Genomic DNA, 25714 nt, shown 5'->3' on the forward strand with positions numbered 1-25714 from the left:
GTTTATCCTCAAACTTTCACCTACAGATTTTAGCATCCATTGGTGAATCTTGCCTACAATTATTACTGTAATGTTCTTAATGATAATTTTCTATTTCTCTCATTTCTTTTACATTTATTAATGAAATTCTTTTGTAAGATAGAGCTGTCCCTTCTCCTCCAGGTACTTAGTCATTCATTTATTTACTTGTATCAAAATGGACTCATAGATATTTATTTTATTCTAGAGGTTATAGTACAATTTTATTGTTCAAATTGCCTTCTGAATTTTGAAGGCTTTGCTCTGTTATCCTTTGGATTTCAGTATTACTATTAAGAAGTTTAATAGTAGCCTGATTCTTGACCTTTCATAGTGACCCATTTTTCTTTTTTAGGATGTTCTGAAATTTTACAGTATTGTGCTTTTTTGTTTATCTTTATAACATGCATTTGTATTGGGCACTCCATAGACCCTTTCAAGCTGGAAACTCATGTGTTTTGGGGAAATGTTCATATTTTATTTATTTGTCTGATAATTCACCCCCTCTACTTTTCCCTTCTCTTTTTTTTTTTTTTTTGTGGGATACCCATTATTCTGATGCAAAACTTTTGGACTAATCCTCTAGTTTTCTTATGTTTTAATTTCCAATTTTTCATCCTTAATCTTTTTATTCTACTTTTTAGGAGACTTTTGTTTCTACTTTATCTTCCAACTTTGTACTGGCTTTTTCAGTGGAGATTTCCAAGAGCTCTTTCTTGCTTTCTAAATATTTTTTATAGCCATCTAGCTTCATGGCTGTGATATTTTCCCTTATTTCTAAGGAGATTTGCCATTTGGGGGAAGTTTTCTTTTGCTTCCTGCAGTGATCACTCTTCCCTCTGAGTTGTTTTTTTCCTGCTTGTTTTTGTCTCTCTCTCTTATGTTGGAGACTTTTTCTCAGATGTCCTGTCATCCTTTATTGTCTGTTCCTGCAAGGCGTTGAGCAGGATATTCACACTGTGTCAGGTATTACCCAAGGTCCCTTCACGTTGGAGTGATCCAGCAGCCACTGCCTTTACCAAGAGGTGGAGCTTTGCTTCCCCACTAGTGAGATAAGCAGAAGTTGTCTCCTGATGAGATGCAGCATGAAGTAGAGAATGTCACCTATGTGTCTTACCAAAAACATCTGATCTGAATCTAATCGCACCTTTAGATCTAACTTCCACTTGACAGGATTTACAAGAGATGTGGGGACAAGTTCAAAGACAGAAGACCCAATCAGACAAATCAGCTGTGAGACACTTCTTCAGTTAATGGCCTGGTCCCTTCAAAAAGTCAACATTGTGGGGCAAACAAAAGGAAAGAGGACTGTTCTAGGAAGGAGAATAAAGAGACGTAATAACCAAATGCAATGAGATTCTAGGGACAGTGGGGGAAATTTGAATGGATTGAATGGATTTTGAATTTTAAATGGATTAATATTAGAATATATTTGGAAGCTTTTTTTTTTTTTTTTTTTTTTTTTTGCGGTACGTGGGCCTCTCACTGTTGTGGCCTCTCCCGTTGTGGAGCACAGGCCCCGGACGCACAGGCTCAGTGGCCATGGCTCACGGGCCCAGCCGCTCTGCGGCATGTGGGATCTTCCCTGACTGGGGCACCCGTGTCCCCTGCATCGGCAGGCGTCACCAGGGAAGCCCTGGAAGCTATTTTAAATTTTCTTAGGTGTGATGCATTTGGGTTATATAAGATCCTTATTCTTTGAATAGAGATACTGAAATATGTAGAGGTGAAATATCATAATGTCTGCAGTCATTTTCAAATGGTTCAGAAAATACCGTACGTACACCTATATCTAAAGATAAAGCATATATGTTAAAATATCAACAATTGTAGAACTTAAGAGGTGGGTATATGGGTGTTCATTATAGTATTTTTAAAATTTTTCTATATGTTTACATTTTTTCGTGATAAAAATGTAGGTGGAGGAAGGAGGGAGATACCAAAAAGTTGCTAGAAGTTTGTGTGAGTCCTGGTACATGGGCAGGAAGGGCTCCTCAACTGGTGAGGCAACTGTTTCATCCAGAGACCTTCACATGTCAGTGTTGTGTGTCTTCTCTCCAGCCAGTCAGTTCCCGGAGAGGGGCTCCCAGTGCCTGCCTCAGTGTGTAAACCTCACGGCCAGCCCCTGCGAGCTGAATGGAGAAGGGGTCCAGGCAGCCTCTCCAGTCAGTTCACAGACTTTGACGGAACTTTTTCATGGATGTCTCACCCCATCCCCAACTGGGCAATGCCTCCAGAGAATAAACTGAAGGTATCCTACCAGGGAGCAGAGGGGCAGTCGCCTGGGCTGAGTAAAATAGGGGAAGGAGCCTGAGAGTATGTCTCTTCATACAGACTTTCCACCAGTTCTGTTTCCTGCCCCACTTTGTTGCTGCTTGATATCCCAAGTCCTGAGATCCCCTGGGGTTTGGGTCAGAAGGGCTTGCTAATCACGGTGAGGCTGTGCAGAGCATGGTTTGTGGGCCACACCCCTGCAGAGGTTCACATTCTGCCGTGTGACCTGGGACAAGTTATTTAACTTCTCTATGCCTCACCTGCAAAATCAGGTTACAAACTTTCACATTGTTGGGGGATTACGTAAGCTAACACACCTTCAACATTTAGACCAGTGCCCGATACAGAGTTAAGTCCTTTGACTAAACACACACACACACACACACACACACACACACACACACACACCCCTCCCAGCCCCCACCAACTTGGGTTTCTACTTTCTCTGATCTGTGAGGTCTCTTTGTATCTTCTGCAATTTTAGTGCTATCTCAAGCCTGCTATATGCACTTCGGCTTTCTCTTTCCTTGTGGGGTTTGGCCTTTTTTTAAAAAATCCCTTTACTGTCCCTGCAGTCAGGTTTGGGGAGTTAGCAGAGTTACATGTATGTGTGCATTTCACAACGTTAAACCACAAGTCTCAACAGCTTGCTTTCTTTCTTTGTCTCTCCTAAAGCCCCCCTTCCGTACATTCATCATATTCTAGCCTGAACTCACAGAGTGTTGCAGGCAGAGCCAGGGGAGTGAACGCCAGGCTTCTTAGATTGGAACCAGCTCCTAATGTTCTATCTAGAAAATGCTGAGAAGCACCTCAGGATAAACCTGCTGGTTGAGTGTTCCATGAGCTCCTTTCCGGAATCTCCTGAGTCACCGTCACTGGCAGAGGGGAAGGAAGGGTTTGTGGTGGAGCCACCCTGAAGCTTGTGTAAGAAGCTGTGGCCCATGGCTGTGTCAGCACCAAACAGCCAGCAGGCTTCTCGCCCCCCCACCCAGAGCTCCTGATTCCTAGGGGTCACCCGATCGACCTAGAGAACTTGATCCTGTCTTCACAGTGGTAGAAGGGGGCACCTTTGCGAATGACTTGCTTGAAGAGTTTGGAATGCTGGTTTAAAAGAAAGAATTCCTCCCCAGGTAGGATTAGGCCCACGGAGTTTTGTGATCCTGTTCTGCCTGGGTCATGACGTTGCCCTTTTAAACTCAGAAGCCCCACTTGAAGTGTAGGATACATTTGAGGGAGAGTGGCTTCTCCAGTTACATCTGAAGCCGCCTTCTGGCTGGTCGTCCCTTGGACTTTAGCGCTTTCTACTGAACGGTAATAAAGAGCTTGGGCCGCTTATTTCCATTTTCCATTCCCCTCCCGACCCCAGATCCATTCTGCAGACCTGCCTGCTCTATTCCGTGCCCTGGGAAGGCAACTGCTGATAGAGACACTGGACTGAGATGACAGGGTGGGAGGAAGAAGAGGCCAGATGATTCTCTGCCCACTCTCAGCCTAAAGGGGTGCTCCTGACCCAGCCCCCTAGTTCTGCACTCCCTGGCTCGAGGCCACCTTTTCCAAGTGCCTGAGAAGATGGTGGTCCACACACCTAGACCCTCCCTTCTGGACCTTCTTTCTGCATACAGTAGGTCCTTGCTGTGTGTACAGTGAGGGGGGCGGGCACGTTCATCCCAGCCTCAGGCAATCTGTGAAGTCTGGTTCATTCCTTTTTGGCAGCCCCCGGCTCCGCGACCACACTTTTTTTTCTTTTAGCTGCATCACAAGGCATGTGGGATCTCCTTTCCCTCATCAGGGATGGAACCCATGCCCCCTGCATTGGGAGCGCAGAGTCTTAACAACTGGACCTCTAGGGAAGTTCCCCCACCTCCTATACTTCTTTCAGCCGTTCTCAACATTTAGCTTTGCTTCCTTTACACAACCTCTTCTGAAAAGACCCTGACAATTCATTCACATTACAATGCCAATAACTATCCCTGCTACCTTTCTTCTAGGGATATTTTCTTTGAAAAACCGAAGTCCAAGGGATGAATCTGTAACTGTTGAATTTCAGAGAGGAATAGAATTGAGGGTGGGATTCAACCCCCCATCTTCTCAAATCATTCGTCTGTCTATTCAGTCCACCAGGCTTTGCAACGGGAGGGGGCATTTAAAGTGCGTGGAAGAGATACTAATTCTGGGCTTTGGCTACTCGAATTAAACGTGCTCTGGCGTGGGAAGGCCAGGGGAGAAGCTCTAGAATGGGGATGTTAAATAGAAGTGGTAGGGAAGAGGGTAGAGGCTAAGTGTCCAGAGTTCAGACATCAGAAGAGCAGTCTAGGGCTCTGCACCCCTAACCCCTGTACCCTTCCACCAGCCTTGGCCCCCTCTTCACCCCAGAACAAGTCTGAGTCTGGAGAATTCTGAGGGTGGGAGAGGGATCTGCAAGAAAAGCCTGGGCCCCCAGAGCTCGGCTTCATTTGCATTTGTAGCGTGCTTCAGTGTGGCGATATTAACCGCTGTCCCTTATTGAAAGCTAGACTGTATGTCGAGGGCAGGGACAGTGCCTGTATCTCCTCCATCCTTGTAGCCCTTGCACGTTGCTCAGTGTTTTGCACATAGTAGGTGCTCAAGAGATACAAGCTGCCTTGATGAACACATTATCTCGCTGAATTCTCATAAGAACTTTGCGAGGTGCCCCCTAGTATCACTCCCATTCTGTAGATGAGGTGGCTGGGGTGTAGTTGGGTTAAATAATTTGCCCAGTTGGTGAGTTATAGAGTTCCTGTTCCAGTCCGTTCTGACTGACTTCAAGGCCAGGCTCGAAGCCTGTGGGCACAGGCCAAGCGCGTTTAGACGGCACCAGCTTGAGCAGAGGATGGGGTTGCGTCTCCATCTTGGTAGCAATTCTCTCATGGAAGAATTTTCATAACCCTGAAAATCCTTATATATGTTTCTCTGAATCCTTTATATTTCTCCTCCAGGCTAAGCCAACGCTTAGTGCCATATGAAATTGAAGTTTGTGGAATATGAAAAAAGGTAGAACAAACATTGCAAAATGATACGGTGTCATGTTCATAATCCGGAGATAATTTTTAATAATGTTGCCTCCTTTTTTGGGAAGAATTGGAAGTGCTTTGATGAGAATTAATTAGTTTAGGTTTGTAATTTCATGCTTGAAGTAAGCTGCAAAAATGCCCATGGGTCCCAGGTTGCTGGAGGGGACCAGGGTGAGGGAGAAGGATTCATTATTAGGTTTTTAGCTTGAAATCTGAGGCAGAACAATACCATTTCTCATGGAAAAATTTTAAATACTTTTCCATAGCCAAATTTCCTTGGGGGTGAATATATCAGAGGAGTGGAAATCAAGACAATGAGGTAAAAATAAAAGACTCCTTTTTTCCTTTCTAAAATTATTTTGTTTTTCCTGAGCCACTGCTTTTACGAGACGTGTGGGAAGGGAATACAGGGGTAACACTTCAGTGCACCGAGAAATGCTTCTCTCGGTGAGTTCAGAGGCAATCACAGGATTCTGATCACAGGTTTCCATAATCCTGTGGGAGAGGAGTGCCACATGTATCATTCCTAATTAAGTGCCCTCCAAAACCTTCTAGGAGGCATTCGGGGTGATTACTCTTCACCAATGTCTTGTTACTAATCATGGGTGCGATCAGGAGCTCACAGAGCCAGGCCAATGGGATCTGTTAGGAAAAGAGAATTAAAAACAAATCTGCCAACCCAGCAAACCTTCTCCACAAAGGTAGGAGAGAAAGAAAACAGTTTTGTTATTGAATAAGCATCAAACCAGAATGCAATGTGCAGCACAGGCAATCAGCTAAGAGACTGCAGAGACAGACAGGAATCTCAGCCTTTTGTACAGGCAGGCAGACACAGGCCCTTACCTACACAATAACAACCAGTCCTCACACCAAGTTCATCCTGGATTTGCCTGGTAATTGGGGTCACCATCTGTGTTACCTAATTGGCTTTAACCTAAAGAAAAACCAGCTTCTCCTATCTTTATGACAGGAGGTAGTTTTGCAACAAGGAGCAAGGCTCCCACCCTCCCACAGAGATGGGAGAGGGGCCCTATCTCCCTTGATGATGGCATTTCAAAGGGATGGCTCCCTGGTCCTTGAGAAAGACAGTCCTAAAGCTGGCAGGAGTCTGAGTTAGCTTTTTAAAAACTTTACATACCTTTCAAAGAGACAGAGAAAAGAACTTAGAGTTACCAGTTTTCTCAAGTGAATGCTCTAAAAAGAGGGAGGAAGGAGAAGCATCTTCCCTTATTTTCAACAGGGAGAGCTAAGCCTCTTATTTTTCATCTGTATTTGCCCTTTCAGGCCCAAGAAATGGCAGGAATGGGATCCCCACCTCCCGCTCACTCAGGGACTCTCCCACCTTGACCCAGGCTCTGCGGCAAGAGGCACAGCCTGGACAATCTCATTGCTTGACTGCCTTGCCTCTGTCCATCTTTGGGGCTGGGGCTTCTGGAAGGGAGCAGTACCCCGCTGGTGTTGAGTTGCATCAGGTGGGTTCTGGGGAAAGTACGAGTCTTTTGTGAGGTGACCTCACCGTACCACCTGAGGTTGCAGCCAGGACACTTGAGGTGTCGTGCATTCTAAAATCTGCCTGGAGGACGGACACTTCCCTGGTGGTGCAGTGGTTAAGAATCCGCCTGCCAGTGCTGGGGACATGGGTTTGATCCCTGGTCCGGGAAGATCCCACATGCCGCGGAGGAACTAAGGCCGTGCGCCACAACTACTGAGCCTGTGCTCTAGAGCCTGGGAGCCACAGCTACTGCGCCCATGTGCCACAACTACTGAAGCCCGTGCACGCCTAGAGCCCGTGCTCCGCGACAAGAGAAGCCACCGCAATGAGAAGCCCACGCTCTGCAATGAAGAGCAGTCCCCCGCTCGCCGCAACTAGAGAAAGCCCGCACGCAGCAATGAAGACCCAATGCAGCCAAAAATAATTAATTAGTTAAAAAAAAAAAAAACCTGGAGAGCGAGAAGGAAGGCAAGGTCCCAGCTCACCACGTGCTGAGGATGGGGGCCTAGCCCACTTTAAAGAACACAGCTTCCCCCAGCCCCAGTGGGAGGAGATGAGTGTGGAAATCTGTGAGGATGGACAGCTGAAACCCAAAACTCAGCAGGACCAAACTAAACCCCAACTCCTGCAGTTCTTACTTTCACCAAAGGATTGCTTCTATCCAAGAGGGGAAGGAGAAACATCTTCAGAATCAATGAGTCAGAAAGGGAGGAACTCAACCCATATTCAAAGGGGTAATCAGCTCTCCAACGTGGAACAAATCTCACTCTATACAGTGTTTGTGGAGAAGAAAACCAGATTCCTTTATATATAAGGAGGAAACAGATTCGTGCTTTTCAGCCACATCTGCTCACGCACCTCCTCACTCCCGCTCGTGGGTTAACGGGAGGCTGATGGACCTGAAAGGTGTGGGTGAATTGGAACACGCAAAATACCCCTCTCATAAGGAGAGCACCTTTTAAAAAACAAAACAGAAGGCATGATTTGTTTCTTGCTAAGCTTCCCTGTGCTGTAGCTCTGTGATATAAGTACCTGTATACGTACATATGTGTATGTTTCTCTCTGAGCAGAAGAGCAGGAGGGAAGCCCCTCTGTCTGCCCCCACCATGTCCCTGGCGGGCTCTGGCTTGCCTTGGGTGGGGAGGCAAGGGCTGAGGCTACCCTACTGGCCCCTGACTGCCCTCCTCTTCAGTTGGCAGTGGCCATGGGAGTGGAATTCCCAGTCCTACGGGCCAGCTTTGTCCCGTTGCTACTCTTGCTCCCGGCAGGCAAGGCCAGCTACCCCATGGTCTTCAGGGAAGTTTCTGAAAGAGGATGGGATTTCACCCTCCTTCCAGAGCCAACATTACTGGAATGGGAGAAGGAAGGATGAAAGAACTGGAGAGGGCAAAGCCAGGCCACTGCCTGTGTGCCATGGAGCATCCTCACCTCCTCCCTGGCACTGGCTCTGGGCCCTGTGTCTGCTCTCTCTGGCCACCTCTGTGGGCTCAGCCTTTCCCAGGGACCCTGGCAGATGCCTAGTGACATGGCAGATGGACCCTTTTCCACTGTGGAGTCATAAGTGTTGGGTAAACTATAATCAAAAATAATTGTTTTAATGTAGGCTGCCCTTGAGCAAAAAAAAAAAAAAAAAAAAAGGAAATCCTCAAGTGGCAGAAACCAGTTGAAGAGGGAAACCACAGCTGAAGCAGTTGAGTGAAGCCTGGAGTCCAGGGGGATCTTAGAGGAGCCCAATTTAGGCTCGAGGGACCAGGCTGTAGTCATAGCACCTGTACAGGAGATGTGGCCTCACTCTTGCTTGGAGGAGAGAAAATTTTGATCTGAGCTCAGCAAAAAAGCAAGAGCATTGAAGTGGCACCCCTTTCTTAAAAGGGGATTGGAAAATTCTGCCCGCCAGCTCAGCCAGCCATGCCAAAGCAAACGGTCTATCTTGGGAGTGCAAAGAAAAACAGTTGCCTGTCAGAAACCGAATCCCTGGGGCCTGTGCCATGAATGAGCACAGAGTTCAAATTCCTACTACCTGTGAGGTCCGTGAGCCCCAAACAGAGAAAATAACATAATATTTGGTCTAAAACAATTGAAACCTCCAGGATCCTGGTAGACGCTAATGTGAAACCACTGTGTAAAAACTGTCATAACCCAGAGCACACGGGAGTCACACAGGAAAAACAAATCCTACTGAAGATGAGCTCACAATAAAAAATGACAAGTCATGTGAGGAAATGAGTCTCCATGAGCAGAAACCAGCAGATGCCTCCAGAGGGTCCTCAGTGCCTCAAACTCTGCAGATAACGGAACAGTCTGAAAAGAGCTATAAACACATTCGGACCCAGCATTCCAAAAGCAGGGTTCAGGGTTCTAGCCCCTTCCCAACCTGCCCCTCCTGTGTCCACCTTCCCAGTTCATTCCAATCCCACCTGCCACACAGACTCAAAATCTTGAGCACCTTCAAGTTCTTCCTTTCTCAGCCTTTTGTCTTAAAAATGGCTCTCAATGTCCTTGCCTCCCTCTCCTCTCCTCTGTGACCATGATGGGCATCTAGCTGGGCTGTCCACTTTTCCGTCCCCAGCGTCCCCCCTTCTCTTTATTTCACCTCCACACTGCCACTAAATTAGCCTCTTAAATGGAAGCCAGATGGTTTCACTTCTCTGCGACAAACTCCTGATTATGAAAGTCTAAGCCTTCCTTAATTTGGAGCTAAACTTTCTTTCCAGTTTTGTTTCCTGTTATAATATATCCTACCCCTCACCCCAACCTCGTGTTTCAGCCTTTCTGGTTTGTTTGTCCTTCCTATACTCTCCCTCATGCCTCCAAGCTGTCTCTTCCCTCTGACTAGGCTGCTCTCCCATCTCATCTGCCTACTGAAGGTCAACCTTGGCTTCAACCTTCTAGAAGCATGATGTCGTGGGAAAATGCAGGCATCATCAGGGCTAGAATATCTGGTTTCGAATTCCAGAAATGTCACTTAAGAGCAGTGCCTCAGGCAAGTCACAACCTCTCTGAGCCTCAGTGTCTAATTATATAAAATGGGAATGATCCCTACTTTGCAGAGTTGGGAGAATTAGAGATAATCTCTGTAGAGCACTGAGCACGGAACCAGCCCCAGTACGTGATCAGTAAACAGTAAACTCTCAACCTCTCCTTTTTTTAATTTTTTTATTTTTTTGCGGTACGCGGGCCTCTCACTGTTGTGGCCCCTCCCGTTGCGGAGCATAGGCTCCGGACGCGCAGGCTCAGCGGCCATGGCTCACAGGCCCAGCCGCTCCGCGGCATGTGGGATCTTCCTGGACCGGGGCATGAACCCGCATACCCTGCATCGGCAGGCGGACTCTCAACCACTGCGCCACCAGGGAAGCCCAACCTCTCCTTTTTTATGGGAGTCATGTCCTCCTGCTTCCCCATCTAGAGGACCATGAGGCTGGAGTCTCCTTTGTCTTTGCATCTTTGCCCTTTTCTGTGTCTAACATAGGAAGTCTTGAAACACATTGATTGACACGTGGTGGAAAGAACTAGGCACACCTAACTTGATGTTAGAAGGGGAGACTTTGGGTAGAGGGACCTCTCAGATGTTGGAGTGATTGTGTCACTCCAGAGAGGGCAGAACCACCATCAGGAGTTCTAAGGAGGCTGATGGTAGCCCAGGATGGGAAGGAATATCCAAATTTAGAGCTGTTTAACACGAGAATAGGTACCAAATGGAAGTTACTTGCCATTAAAAAGTATAGAAAGTATTCCTGGGTGGAATGAGGTATAAGACCAGATCCGTGATTCTTATCTTAGGGAGTCACAGGTACCTTTGAAAATCTGACAAAAGTTATGGATCTTCTTCCCTAGAAAAATGGCCCAAAGCATAACATTTTGCACATAATTTCAGGAGCTTCATGGATCTTAGGTAACGTCACCTGAAAACGCTTCGGCTTTCCCTTTCACTATTAATAGTGAGAGGTGCATTGCTGTTATACATATCTTCAAAATTCACACCTGCCATCTGGAGGTCCAGCTTCATATCTAAAGCTCATTGCCTTTTGCCACAGATTCAATACTCGGCATATTTTTTGATAAAGTGGATAAATAAATGAATGAAATCATTGATTAATCTGATCTTCAAGGAAACCTGTGTGCTTGAAGGAGAGAGAAAGAGAAGGAAAACAGAAAGAAAACAATGAAGGGTTTTAGAGAAAGACCAGTACAGGATAACAAAAAGTTGGAGATGGGTTAATCAGGGTCAAAGAAGAGGATCAATTTTGGAAGGCCTGAACTCCTGGCCTCTGCCCAGGGCTGAGCGCCCCGTTGAACTTCTAAACCCAAGATCCTGCAGAAGCAGACTCCATCCTGCTGGCCCTGACTCCTTGCCCTCAGAGTGATGGTGACACATACCCAGGGGCTCCCAGGGAAAATCACTCATAAGATCATGCCCACGTCCAGGTGATATTCTGATTTGATTTTGAAATCTCTTTCCCTCTGTGAATTTAGGTCTTAATTATTCTGCAACCACTTTTTCTGTTATTACAATTGCTTAGTTCAGACGTGGTAATGAGTTACTAAATGAAGTATGCTGAGGTTTGCTTTTTCCCTCAGAGTATCATTATTCAAAGAATAGTTGATTTTCAACACAAACACCGGTGACAATAAGTCCCAAGAGGAAAATATGCTGTCCGAGCGCAGGGGGATTCCTTGTTTGAGAAACTGAATTTGAGATTCTCCAGGATTAGCTGGTCTTCCGATCCACATGAGCGAAGAAGACAGGCTGCTCTGCCCCGGTCAAGGCCTCTGGCTCTCCCCACAGCCTGCCCCCTGCGCGCACCTGGAGTTACAGTGGTTGTGGGATTTCAGGAGGCGCCTCAGGCTCTCCAGGGCCTCGGGCAGCCCCTCTCCAGTGAGGGCGCTGCAGCCCTGCAGCTCCCAGCAGTGCCCCTGGAACCTGTGCAAGCCCAGCCTGTCTCTGATCTCAGGCAGCGGCAGGGCGTGGGCTGCCTCCTGCTTGTTGGCCAGCACCAGGAGGGGCACGCTGGCCAGGTGGGGGTCAGCCAGGGCCTCGGTGAGCTCAGCCGCTGCCTCGGGCAAGCGGGCTTCGTCTGTGCTGTCCAGCACGAAAATGAGGATGTCCGTGCCCTCCAGGTAGTCCTTCCAGCTGGCCCTGAGCTGGCTCTGCCCCCCGACATCCCAGAGGGTCAGAGACACGTGCCCAGGGGCTTCAAGAGGCTCCACGTTGAAACCCACGGTGGGCAGGGTCTCCACCAGCTGGTCGCCCTTCAGTTTGTACAGGAGCGTGGTCTTGCCGGCCAAGTCCAGGCCTATCATCACCACCCGGGCTTCTGCCTTGTGGCCTCGGGAGTTCACAGACCCCATGGGGGCCACTGCCAGACCCTAGGGGAGAAAGGCCGGGTGCACACATCAGCCATTCTTTTCAGAAGAAACACAAATCCTTGCGGGCACATGGGAGAAGAGCTTCTACGCCCGAGTAGGAAAGTATCTTTACAGTGTCATATTTCAAACAAAGGCCTGGGCTTCGAAAGGGCAGGGAAGTAGGGGTGTGTGAGTCAGCATCCGCTGACCTATCTCTGGGGGGTGCCCGCTGCAGAGAAGAGGGCAGGGCCTCCCCCTAAAAGACACGGAATGTGGGCTCACATTCCTTGGGAGTTAAAGCAGGGAGGCACAACGAAGTTCCAGTTAGACAAACTGAAAGATGTTTCAGTTCTTGCAGGTCTGTGGCTTCTAGCCTCTGTTTTCCTCCTGTAAGCCTAAACCCCGAAGGGGAAGCTATCTTGGGGTCAGTGCACTGATGGAGGAGGGCAGTCGGCTCATGGTAACTTCTGCTTCCTTTGCCCCCCCCCCCCACAGGACCAGGCCGCATCCTGTAAACAGTGCTATTTATAAATACTGTTGACCTTGGACACATGTACGGCTGGGAGCAAAGTGCTTTCCTCCAGTGTCTTACTAAGGTAAATTCCCTCCAGGACATTACACAGGTTTTTCAAGAATCTCAAATTTTAAGACTAAGACCTGTTCCCACCTTAGTCCAGGGAAAACTTGGCTGGAACAGGGGGAGGGACATCTCACACCCAGGGGAGTATATTTCAGCTGCCCCTGGAGGAAAATAAGATAGCCTCTGTTCATTCCTCATGCCAGGGGTAGAAGAGTGAAATTAAAGTTACCTCAGTGTTATTAGGCTGCGGCCGAAAGCTCCCCCTCTGTGGTGGTCTTGCACCTGCAGCTGCGCTCAGTCCTGAGAGCGAGATGGGAAACGAGTACAGTGACTGTGGCCGGTTCTCCCTTTTTGTGCTTCCTTTTCCCAGATGCTTGGGGGCGGGGCACAGGCTCCGCAGCCCCGCCCTCACCCCTGGGGCTCCCTGAGCAGAGCAGTCCTGCTGAGGATGTGCCACAAAGATGCCCCCAGCCAGGCCCAGAGCCGACTCCCCGGTTCTTGGCCGTTCAGACTCCATATGCAGGAGGGAGGGCACCCAGCTCAGCACCGTGCCGTGGTCCGCTGATCTCCTGCTGTTCCTCTCACAATCCTGGGATCCCCTCGGTGGAGAAATCTGAGAATCAGACCTCTTCCTTCAGCTCATGCCTCAGTGTGTTTCTGGTGCCTGGAGATTCTTTCATTTGCTTGGAACTATATGTGCTTAAAAACTGCCTAAGTAGGATTAAAACATTCTTAAAAAATAGGTTTAAATGTTGAAGGTAAACCAAAATAGGTATATATATATATACTGAAGGTAAACCATAAAAATCAAAAAGTTGTGTTAATGGGTAGAACTATGCGTGATTAAGCTCATTGCTTAAATTTTTTTCTTGAACAGTGCAATTATGTTTCTCCCAGTAAAAATGATGCCTTCAGAAAATAGAATTTTGAAAAAGTTGGCCAGTCAGAAGCCCTTGTTTCTGTAGCAGATTCTGATTTGCATCTGGAGCTCCAGTGATTTGGCTCTCGTAACCAATGACAGTTCTCCTTTCTGGCACATTCTTTCATTACAATGTCAAGAACCAGGTTGGGGCGTGTGAGTCTCTCATCTTACCAACGAAGAAACAGGCTCAGACAGGATACATTATTTGCTCATGGTCTTGCTAAGATTTATAATTCGTCTCTTTCTCTTTCACCATGTCGTGTTACTCATGGAGAAAGTGCTTTGCAAATGGCAAACACCTTATTGTAACGGTTGTCATTAGGCTGCTATATTTTAATAGGAGGAAGCGATTGGGAAAAATCAGAAACCCGGGCGCCACTGTGTCCTGTTGATTTATAGCCAAGGAGCCTAGGGCTGTGGTGTCAGTGGATGGAAAATTAGTAAGAGACATCATCGGAAAGGGGGGTTCTGGCTAAACTGACCTAACAGAGTCGTCACTAAAGACAGGCCAGGGTGATCAGACATCACCTGGGGGTTGGTGGAGAATGAGGAACCTGGTCAGATATCGAGGGTGGAAATTCTCATTAAACAGACTTCGCAGGGTTCTTGCTAAAACTGGATTTTATAAGGAAGTGCACAGTCTCAAAGCGGTAAAGGACTGTCTGGAGGGGGGCTTGTCCATCTCACGCATGTGCTGGGCAGTTAGATGAAGCCGTGACCCAGCCCTGTCCAGGCCTGGCTGACAAATCAGTGGGAATCCTGCAAGGAATCTGCCAGGACTTTGTAGGAGGATTGGGGCCGGCAGAGGATAAGGATATAGCGGGCTAAGGATAAGGTGTGCATGGGGGCTGAGGGGCCAGGGATGATACTCTGGCCCTGGTTCCCCTTGTCTGAGCCCAGGGGAGAAGGGAGTCTGGCAGACTGAAGAAGCCATTGACTTGAGGGGCTCAGAGGCACCATACCAGGCTGCTTGGGTGCTAAGTGCCCCCAGGTGACACAGTGAAGGGAGAGGCACTCCCCCTGCCTCCTGCCCTGAGGATTCCAGGGAAGCCTGGGGCCCCAGGGCCAGCATGCACGCCATCTGGAAGCCCAGCTTTGGTACTGACAGTCAGGCTCTTAGAGAAACATCGCCCTCTAGGGTCTAGACAGGCATTCAGGGGGAGGACCCCTGAGCACTGACCAGTCTCTCCTGGAAATAAAGGAGCCTTTCCTGAGGGCTAAGGTCCCTATAATCTGGAGAAGGTGAGAAGCAAGGAAACAGCGATTACGTTGAATGGGGCTCTAGTTCTACCCGGAGGCCGTGTGGCCCGAATTATCCCTGTACATTCCAACCCCATCCCTTTGGCTCAGCAAGCAGGAAAGCTTTTCATTGGACGCCCTCGTGTGGGGAGCTATAGAAGGGCTGCTGATAGAAGGGCCGCTGACCTGGGAGGCAATGAAGAGCAGAAGGTAACAGAGTGGGTTTTGGTTTGGGACCATCTGGGGGCACACTTGGTCTCCACTACTTATTTGCTGTGTCACCTCATGCATGTTCCTGAATTTCTCTGTGCCTCCGTTTCTTTATCTGTAAAATGGAGATGATGATAATACTATGGTACCTAACTTGAAGGGTTATTGGGAGGATTGCATAAATTAAGGCACATCACTAATTACTCACATCAGGGACCTAGTCCCAGGTTAGTACTGTGAAATAAGGGAAGGGGAGCCATCAAAAGCAGAGGTGTGGTTGGAGAGGGACATGCAGCTCTGTAAGCCTGTGACTGCAGCTTCTAGAACTATAATAAAGACGGGTGTCTCTTCTGGGCTCACTGATACCAGGAGAGACAAGGGTCATGGGCCCCCACCTCTACTGTCCCTAGAACTTAGGACTTCCCATGATGGCCACTGGATAGCGCCCCATGGTTCAGAGAACGAGTTTAGAAATCTATTTTTTGCCAATTCTTGGGCAGATATTCAGGCCCGGAGGATCAAGGCATACTCTCTGCACTCACAAAGAAATGATTTATAGGCCAGAATGCTATTTCTTACATTTCCAATGGGATCTATTCGGCCCAAGATCAGGGACCAGTTTTCCATGCAGCACACCTGGAGAAGGTGTGGGAGGAGGGGAGACGTGGCGGATGCACAGGTGAGTACATCAACCGTGGAAGCTGCGTCCCAACAGGCTGTTTGGAAACAATGGAAAGTTGGTGGATTTTAAGGGACTGTTTATCATGGAACAGAGCCTGGTGACGGCTTTCTTTTCTCCTCTCTACAGTTAGGTTCAAAGGGAGAAAGTGCTAGAATCAGAGCTTTGTTCCCCTGGAAAGTGCTGGAGAAACACTGACAAATTCCTCCTTCCAGCCGTCCTTTTCCTGGGCTGCATGGGGGACCCTGGCTTTCTGTCTGTCTGTTACAGCCTCATCTTTCTCTAGTCTCTCACTTTCTCAACTTGGCAATACCCAAGTAAGTAAGTGGTTTCCAAGGACTGCATCTTTCGAAGATCAGGTGGGGGTTTTTTGGTTTTTTGTGTGTGTTTTTTTTGCGGTACGCGGGCCTCTCACTGCTGTGGCCTCTTCCGTTGCGGAGCACAGGCTCCGGACGCGCAGGCTCAGCGGCCATGGCTCACGGGCCCAGCTGCTCCATGGCATGTGGGATCCTCCCGGACCGGGGCACGAACCCATGTCCCGTGCATCGGCAGGCGGACTCCCAACCACTGCGCCACCAGGGAAGCCCCGAAGATCAGGTTTTATTCATTTATATTTTCAAGCTCTCCATACAAAATTCAAAAGGTACAAAAGGGTCAAGTGTCAAGGAAGTTTCCCTCTCACCCCTGTCCTCCTGCCATGCGGGTGCTTTCCTGGGAAAAGAAACCCACATCATCGGCTTCTTAGATATTTTCCCAGAGACAGCCTGTGCACATGTAAGCAAGTATGATACATTAGTTTTTCATGGTTTTTCTTTCTTTCTTTCCCCAAATGGTAACATACTCTGAGGCATTTAATCTCTTGAGTAAATCTTCTCTTAATCACTTTCTTAGGCATCGGCTCTGTCAAGGGTCAGTGGGAGAGGCAGGGAGGGGTTGCAGCCAGCAGCCCCACCCCCAGTGGGTGATGTGAGGGGCATGTGAAATACCCCAGTGGGGTATTGTGGTGGGAATCAACACTCCAACCATGCTAAAAGTGGAAATTCTCTCAGACATTTAACTCCATCTGTGACTATCCTTTATTAGGCACTCCCGTGGAGCCCTAAGCAGTGTATCTGAATTTGGGGTGGTTACCACAGGTGCAGTGTGTTTATGGGAACCTGGTTACAGGTAGGTATGGCCATGGGTAGGCTTTCCCCAGGCTTGGAGAAAGTGGGCAGAGAGCACAAGGTCGACGGATAAACTGAGACCAGTGACTCCCAGTGGCAGCACTTGGAAAGTTTGGTGAGTGCACACTGCTGGCATTCAGTGCGTGGGGACCAGAGATGCTAGACTTGCTACAGTGCCCAGGATAATTCTGCACAAGAAAGAATGTTTCTTGAATTTGAATTCAGCTTTCGAATGCCCCAGACATTTCTGTCGTTTTAAAAGCCCACTATTTGTAAAAATTATCTGATCCTAGAACCTAATTTTGTTTTATATGTAAACCCAGACAATTTTCTGCATCGTTTCACATACATGACGTTTTCCAGAAATGTCACTACTCTGTGAATTGAGGAAAGCTTTGTTTTGTTTGGAGTTTTAGCGTGAGCTGTTCACCATTTTAAAAAATCACATCTCTGACAGCAGCAATGCCTGCGGCATTTAAGTTGCTGATGAGACACAGGAAAATGCTGTATCAGGTGCCAGTGAGGCCACAGTATTTCTTTTTAAAAATTTTTTTTATTTTTAATTTATTTATTTTTGGCTGCATTGGTTCTTCGTTGCTGCCTGCGGCCTTTCTCTAATCGTGGCGAACGGGGTGCACAGGCTTCTCATTGCGGTGGCTTCTCTTGTTGCAGAGCACGGGCTCTAGGCACGCGGGCTTCAGTAGTTGTGGCTCGCGGGCTCTAGAGTTCAGGCTCAGTAGTTGTGGCGCACGTGCTTAGTTGCTCCGCGGCATGTGGGATCTTCCCGGAACAGGGCTTGAACCCATGTCCCCTGCACTAGCAGGAGGATTCTTAACCACTGCGCCACCAGGCAAGGAGGCCACATTATTTCTGTGTTTAGGTGCTGTGATTGTGCCTGAGCACTTATGATGGAAACAGAGATTCTCTTACTACATTTACCTTCCTTTTATTTATTCCTTATCTTTTAGTTAAAGCATTATATTGATTTTCTTTCAAGACCATGTGGACAGGTAGATTCTATCATTTCTGATTTTCATTTCTTGATTTTAAAATATTGGACATTGTAAAATATGTGTTATGTAAAACAAAAGGTGAGTTGCTGTTTGGGGCCCCTCCCATAGGAGGAGATAGTTGGATAGAGGAAAGGATGAGTGAGGACCAGTCATGGGGGAGCCAGGTGGAATGACAATGGGGGACCCCACATCGGAAGTCATAGATGGTGACAGCCAGAGGGTACAGCTTCTTGCTGTCTAATCAGTGAAGTCTGTTCCTTCAAGGCAGTGTGCAGTCTCACCCTCATGGATTCTGGCTTCTAGTGTCCTATGGGCCCCCTTGGAGCAGAACAGTGTCCCACCATATGCTCAGTATTGCACAGGGGCCAGGTGCAGGAGCAAGTCAACCACCCTAAAACTCCACATTCATCGTGGGTGGGAATTTTTGTGTATGAAGATCTAAATCAGGCATAAGGTACAGTAGATACTAATTGCAAAGATATTTATAATATATAAATATTTTTATTTTATTTTTTCATATACCTTTTAAAGAGATATATCTGTGATAGCTCTGTGCCTTTCCATGCTTTTCCTAGGCAATTGGTTTCATGGAATATTGCTGATATATTGCCCTCCACAGATCTTCCCAGAACACAGAACTCTGTCTGCCTATGCTTTTCTAGTACTTTCACTACACATGAGGCTCTCCTAACAGAGGGTGAATCAATAGGAAACATTCTACAAGAAATATTGATTCTGCAAATGGCCTGTGGAAGCTGCTTCCCTGTGTTCCCTAAATCCTGGGTTTGGGATGCTCTGTGCCTGCCTCACAGCGTCTGAAGAGCTGGGCTGACTTCCCGGTACATCTTCCCCAGTGCCTACGTGGAGTGTCCTAGGCCTGGGACTCCTGATGGGAGGCCTTCCCAGAGCACAGCTGTGGGCCCACATCTGCATCTCTGCTGCCCGCGCCTTCAGCTCTGGGCTCAGCCGCCTGGATTATTTTGAAATCCGTCTAATGGCCTTAGTGGAGAGAAGACAAATGCCCTTTGTGTGCCCCACTACTATCACTCATATTTTCTCATCTTTCCTCCCTTTTTTGGCCAGAGTTTCTTCAACAATCCACAGCCCCCTTATTTCTTGTGTTCCGTTGCACTTAATAATCGGTTTGCCAGTTACAGTCCGGCCTAATTATAGCTGTTCCACGTGGGTGTAACCAGAGTGTACATACCCGTCTGTATTCTGATTTATTTCATTTAAGTCTATATAGAAAATTACACAGCCTTACCCCTACATAGTCTCCACTAAAAACTTTTGTGTTGGCTTCATAACTATATTACATCAAGGAGAAATACTATGATTCTAAAATAATGCTGAATTAAAGATTTTGTGAATAAAATTTTTCTCTTCATTTGGATTATTTCCATTGGCTGAATTGCCAGAGTTGGTATTTCTAGGACGGAAGAAATGAACGCTTTACGGCTTGCTCAGATCTGACAATATGTCATCATGTTGCACTACGAGTTACGCCTTGATTTTACAAGTTGGATTTTTCTTTTTCTTTTTTTCTTTTACAGACTGTCCAGCCCTCCAGTTCCCAGGCTCAAAGCACCCATGCTTTGAGTTCCTCAGCCCTCAGAGAGGAGGTGGTAGCTGGATGTACCGTCCCCAGACACTGTTGTGGGGAAAAGCTTCCAGGTGCCGCAGAGATTGGGGAATAGAGGAAGCGTTCCCACTGTTGAGGATTTTGATGTAATGATGAGAATGGTAACGGTACTGGTAGGCACCATTTACTGGGTTCTTTATGTTAGGCGTTTAATGATCTCATTTCCTCCTCTTGACCACTGTGCCAGGTAGGTATCGTTATCACCATTTTATTAAGAAAAAGCTGAGGTTCAGAGAGGCAAAGTAACTCTGCTTTCAGCTGCAAGTGGCTGAGCTAGGTTTTCTTATGATCTCACTCGACCGTAGGTAAGGAGGGAGGAGGTCCCAGGTTGGTTCAGCAGCTCAGCAGTGTCATCCGGGAGCCAGTCTCTCTCCACATTTCTGCGTTGGCATCAACTTCTGGGTGATGTTTCCTTTCCTCGGTGCAGCAACACCAAGCTTCTCATCCTCACACAACCAAATTCAAAAGCAGGAAGAAGGGAAAGGTGGCAGTCTTCTCATGTGTTTGTGTGCATGTGTGTGTGTGTATTTATTTTATCAGGAAGGAAATATTCCCCCAGAGCTTCCCAGTCAATTTTATCTGATATCTCATTGTCCAAGAGAATGAAATGACTTGATTTGACCAGGCAGGGTTCACCTCTGAGCGTACTGTCTCTGTCTCTTGATAGCTGAATACAATTGCACTATTCTTAGTGAGAAGAAAGTGGGAATAGTGTTGGGTGGGCAACAGTGTCGACTGCATTTCCCCAGCATTCCATGGTAGAGGGTTGTCTTCTTACATACATGCTTTCTTCCAAGATCTCTTTAACATGAGCTAACAGTGTGTGTGTGTGTGCACACACGTGTGTGTGCCAGCAGGCACGTCCCAGGTGCTCACACTTGGTTGCTTGTGTAGCCTGGTCATTGAGTCCAAAGATAAGAAATCAGTGGAAATGCTGCAGTAATTCTTGCTTGCTATCTTGCAAATGAGAGACAGGGCAGGATAGCGAGGCTGGGTTAGTGAGGCACCATCATGTATTAAGGAAGAAGGCAGGTTGAAGAACGAGGAGATCTGGATTCTAGCCCCAGATCTGCTACTTTCTATCTGTGTTACCTTGGGTAGGTTATTTAATCTTTCTGAACCTCAGTTTTCTCATCTGTAAAGCAAGAAGGTTGGACTAGGTCATCTCTAAATTTTGTTCAGCTCTAATATTCTATAGTTACAGTGCAGTTTTTACTGAGCAGCTATGAGCAGTGCTCTGTACAGTCTATCACATTATTTTTTTTACATTATCTTTTTAAAAACCTTTCAAAATGCATCTGCATGCCATATGAATGGAAGAAGTCAACATTATTCATGTACATGGAGACTAGGACATCATGTAACAGAATTACATATAGAATATAGTATTCCAGACTCTTTTTAAATGTCTTTAGTTTGCATTACAAATTGTACTTTGAGGTATTATCACTTTAACTGGCTTGTGTTTTACATTTACAGCACAGCTCATCTTCCAGAACTTTTCACTGTTTCGAGTTTCCATTTTATTGGAAACACCATCTCTTTATAACTGAGTAAAGAACATGGCAGAGTCGGGGGAAAGCTTTGCGCCTGTCTCTTTTTACTCTCTCTCTCTCTCTCACTCTGAACATAAATAGTATCTTGACAGCTGATCTTTGTCGTTTCAAAAAAACACATGAAAAGGAAACAGCAGTGGGTGATCTGCTTTCTGAAACAGTGTAAGAAAGATCTGAAGAGTGTTAGCTCTGCACTGAAGCTCCTTCAGCTTCTGCTTTTACAATATTTGCAGGAAGTTTCCTGACACTAAGGGGGAAAAGAAACAGTGGCCAGAGACTGTCTCCTGAAAATATGCAGGAAGGATAATATGGAGGCCAAGACGGACGTGTGTGATGAGCTCCAGCCGTGCCTCAAAACAGGAAAGGAACTGATGACAGGGAGGTTTTGCTATTTATCTTCCAGGGTTGTTTTAATATGCAAAGTAGGTCCTCAGCGGCAGCTGCTATTCCGTCAGCCACATTTCCTGAACTGGATAGTGTATTTTTAGTTGACAGGAAAAAAAAACCACCTGGTTAGGAAGGAGCTCGGATGGTCACGTCTCAGAAACTCAGATCAGCACTTGAGACTTTACTACATTTCCCAGATGAGTTACTGTCACTCTGGGCAGCAAGCAACAGAGTGTTTACTTCAATTCTCTTCCTTATATTAAAAATCATTATATAAGGTATGATGAATATATTTTTCTGTATAAGCGTCAAACAACATAAAAGTCTACAAGGTGAAATTCCTAAGCTCACCGCCAAATCACTACTCCCCTCCTTAGAGATAACCCACAGTTTGATGTACATTTTTACAGTGGTATTTCTATAATATACTCACATATTTTGGAGCAGACAGATATTTTATTTTGTTTTGTTTGATTAGGTCTTTTTTTAATGTAATTGTGATATCTGTAACATTTCATTTAACAATATTGCAGCGATTTCTCCATGTTAGTACATATAAGTCTACCTTGGTTATCTTTTGTTACTATTTTTAAAAATAATTTATTAAATATTGAGAAGGCCATAAGAAGTATAATACTAAAACAGGTGAAATTATGTGACCCTAGAGATTTTCAGAATCTGCAGGAGACCTTTCTAGAACAGGGAGTGCTGCAGCTTCCCCAGGCCAATCTTATGTGGCTGCACAGGTATCGATAAGATGGGAGATCAATGGCTGCTCTGGAGGGAAGGCAGAGCATTCCCCAAAGAATGGGTGTTTACACAACATAGGATTGTTCAGATACTTTTGGCCCCTAGCAAACATTGCCTAAGTGGTGTTCTTGAGGTTGGTACATACCTATGCTTGGGAAAGATGTGGAGGCTGGAGGAGGTGAGGAGATGGGGAGAAATCTGGAGTGTAGAGAAGCTTGGATTTCCGTTGACACACTTTTTTTTTTCTCCTAGAGAGATACTGACACACAGTCACTGGATTAAATTGATGCTCCCATCTCAATTAACTCATTAGGTAGGAATAACAAATTTACATACCATTGTGTGGGCTTATTCTCATGAACCCTCCATCCAAAAAAGTAAAAAAAGAAAAGAAAAAGGGAAGATGTGGGGTTTTTTAAACCCTCAAACACTGAAAACTTTTCTTCCCTTTAACTGCTTTCCCCAGTCACATCAGGTGAGTTATATGTGAAAATGATATTTCAGAGTTTGCTGTGGTAGAAAAAGAAAGAAGTAGGAATAAGACTTTAAGAAAGGAAAGAGGGACATGTAAAAACTATATCAGGATATGAATACCAATGCCCCACCCCTAATCATTTGAAATAAGTTTTAGAGACAGCAGCAATACCGGATTTCCATTTAGTCACCCGCTAGATCTGTTGCCTTTTAAACAACTTTAGATACCATTTTTATTTTGATAAATTCAGGGAGACGGCAGGAAAATGTCTGCCTGGCGTGTTACAACATACTAAACTAAAACTCTAGGAAATGGTGACTCCTGTATAAATTCTGATTCTCCTTCTTCCTAGGGGTGTTTTATCCATACCTGAAGACTCCTTGGAGATCCCTATTGTAAGATTGGGAACTCTGCCTTCTAATCTGGCTCATTGATTCACTTCTGAGTGGACTGAGACAAATCCTACTAATTGTTGAATTTGTTTCCTTGTTTGTGAAGCACTGAAGTAAGTAATCCTCTTGTGGAAGTGCCTGGGCCACCTTTTAAAAGTTGGTCACCCCTGTAGCGGGATCGGAAATATTGCAGTTATTTTTGGAGTTGGATGAAGAAATGTATCTTGAAATTAAAAAGTAGTTAAACCTATAGCATTTACCATAGCTGGGTTTGAATTTCGTATCAAAGACAGTGTCACATCTAGGTTGGTTAATAAATAAACTAGAAGCAAACACAATAAATGGGAATAAAACATTTAACAGATGTTAAGTTTGGCTCACGCCACACGGTGGCAGGCTTACTCTGTGTTGTGCTTCCTTTTCAAGCAGCAAATCTAAATGCTTGCATTTAACTACGTTAAATCTTTTTAGAAAGTTAACTTTTAGAAAGTATGACATAAGTTATTAATTTGTCAAGATTATATTTTCTTATAAAGTGTACTTTACGTTGTATGATACCTGAACAGCAGTGATTTGAGCCTTCAACAGGACATTCTACCTCTAGATCTCAATTACTTCATCACTAAAATGATGGGCTTGGGTTACTTACAGTTCTAAAATTGTCATACCTCTCCTATAACTAAAAAAAGCCTAAACATTCTTCTTCAGTAACAAGAATTTCAGTCATATTGCAGTTAACTTGATAAGGAATATAGTTTTTTAGTTAGATTGCCTAGATTTGAATTTGAGTTCTGTCATTTATTAACCGTGAGGTAAGGAACTTCACAAATTCCAGTTTCCTCACCTGTAAAGTGCTATAAATTATACTACATATCCAACGGGGTTGTTAGGATTAAACGCGGAAAAATGTATGTGTGGCAGAGACTCGCAAACTGTTCACCAAATCATCTCTTTTTTTTCCTGGATAATCAGCTAAACCACATTTCACATCGTCACCTGCAGTTAATTGTGGTCATAAGACTGAATTCTGACCGATGGAATGTAAGAGAAAGAAATTCATGTCACTCCTAGGCTCAGCTCTCAAAAATCTCCCATTGTGATCTTTGTTCTTTGAACTTCTGCAGTTTCCCCGGAAGCTACTTGTTAAAGATGTCAGGACAACGATCTTCAGGAAATGGAAGGAAACTTGGTCCCGAAGCACGGTGTGGAGGAGAGCTTTATGCCTGTTAGAAACACTCGTTTTGGACTTTACGTAAGTGAGAAATAAACTTCGATTTTGTTAAGCCACTGAGATTCTGGGATTTATCTGTTATGGCAGCTAGCATTAACTAAAATAGCATGTAAAGCACTTAGCACAGTACCTGTTTAATAAATATTAGATGTTATCAATATCATGACTCTTAATAATACAGACCAAGAGCCTAAAACACAAGCAATAGTATGGAAATCTCTTCTGCAGTATACAAGACTTGGGCCCCCCCTTTTTTAAAAAAAAAACTAGAGAAATAAAGTTGAATGTAGAAGTAGGAAAAATCTGAACAGTTCACCTATGTAACTTGCAGAAAGTCAGTATTTTGTATTTATATTTGCTACATACACTTTGGGGAAAAAATTAACAATATAAAAGAAGAAAAATTGAATTAAAAATTTAAGTTGGTGCTATCTTTAAAATAATACATTTTAAAAATTGAAGTATAGTTGATGTACTATATCATGTAAGTTTTAGGTGTCCACCATAGTGATTCACAATTTTTAAAGACTGTATTTCATTTAGAGCTATTATAAAATATTGGCTGTATTCCCTGTGTTGTACTATATATCCCTGTAGGTTATGTATTATATACACAGTATATTTTATACATAGTTTGTACCTCTTAATCCCTTACCCCTATTTTGCCCCACCCCCTTTCCCTCTCCCCACTGGTAACTACTAGTTTGTTCTTTATATCTGTGTGAAATAATATTTTAAATTGTTTCTTCCTTCTGATGACTTCAGTGTTATGATTCATTCAATGATTTCTCTTAGTACTTCACACAACGCTTATCTTTCTTTCTTGAAAATGTCTTTTCTTGGCTCCAACACTTTCCGATATTTTAACACTTTTGCTCATGCCTATTCCCAGTTCTCTTAAAGCCCAGATCAAATTTCGCATATTCAAAGACTTCCAAGACATCCTGGTTGGAAAGGATCCTACTTACACTGAACTGTAACATTTATACAATCCAAGGCTCTTAACCATTTGCTCTCTTCTATAGTAGGGTTTATTTTCAGGTGGGTTTATAGAGCTTGCTTCTCCTGAACAGACTGTAAACTACTTGATGAGAGAGACTGTGTTTTTTGTTTTGTTTTGTTTTGTTCTAACATCTTTATTGGAGTATAATTGCTTTACAATGGTGTGTTAGTTTCTGCTTTATAACAAAGTGAATCAGCTATACATATACATATATCTCCATATCGCCTTCCTCTTGCGTCTCCCTCCCATCCTCCCTATCCCACCCCCTCTAGGTGGACACAAAGCACCGAGCTGATCTCCCTGTGCT

The 25714-nt window shown here is 45.4% G+C and overlaps 2 protein-coding genes across 6 annotated transcripts in view; one reads left to right on the top strand and one right to left on the bottom strand.

Moving 5' to 3' along the window:
• The window catches only part of RCBTB1 (RCC1 and BTB domain containing protein 1), a 149100-nt gene that overhangs the window by 56924 nt on the left and 66462 nt on the right, over positions 1-25714 (top strand). For 3 of the 5 annotated variants that reach the window (XM_079903179.1, XM_079903184.1, XM_079903180.1), the window contains exons 5-7: positions 12658-12758; positions 19525-23286; positions 24298-24425. The gene's annotated coding sequence lies outside the window, so the exon portion shown is untranslated. Of the gene's footprint in view, positions 1-4171; positions 5305-6608; positions 6797-12657; positions 12759-19524; positions 23287-24297; positions 24426-25714 lie in introns of those variants that run through there. The other 2 variants (XM_079903182.1, XM_079903181.1) reach the window with 2 other exon arrangements.
• ARL11 (ARF like GTPase 11) lies at positions 10585-13649 on the bottom strand. The gene is made up of 2 exons (XM_079903189.1): positions 12972-13649; positions 10585-12183 (listed from the first exon to the last, which is right to left on the bottom strand). The coding sequence occupies exons 1-2, from the start codon at positions 13257-13259 to the stop codon at positions 11578-11580; spliced, it is 894 nt and encodes a 297-aa protein (XP_079759315.1). The 5' UTR covers positions 13260-13649; the 3' UTR covers positions 10585-11577.

This window comes from Stenella coeruleoalba, assembly GCF_951394435.1.
Source record: "Stenella coeruleoalba genome assembly, chromosome: 18".
Taxonomy (NCBI): domain Eukaryota; kingdom Metazoa; phylum Chordata; class Mammalia; order Artiodactyla; family Delphinidae; genus Stenella; species Stenella coeruleoalba.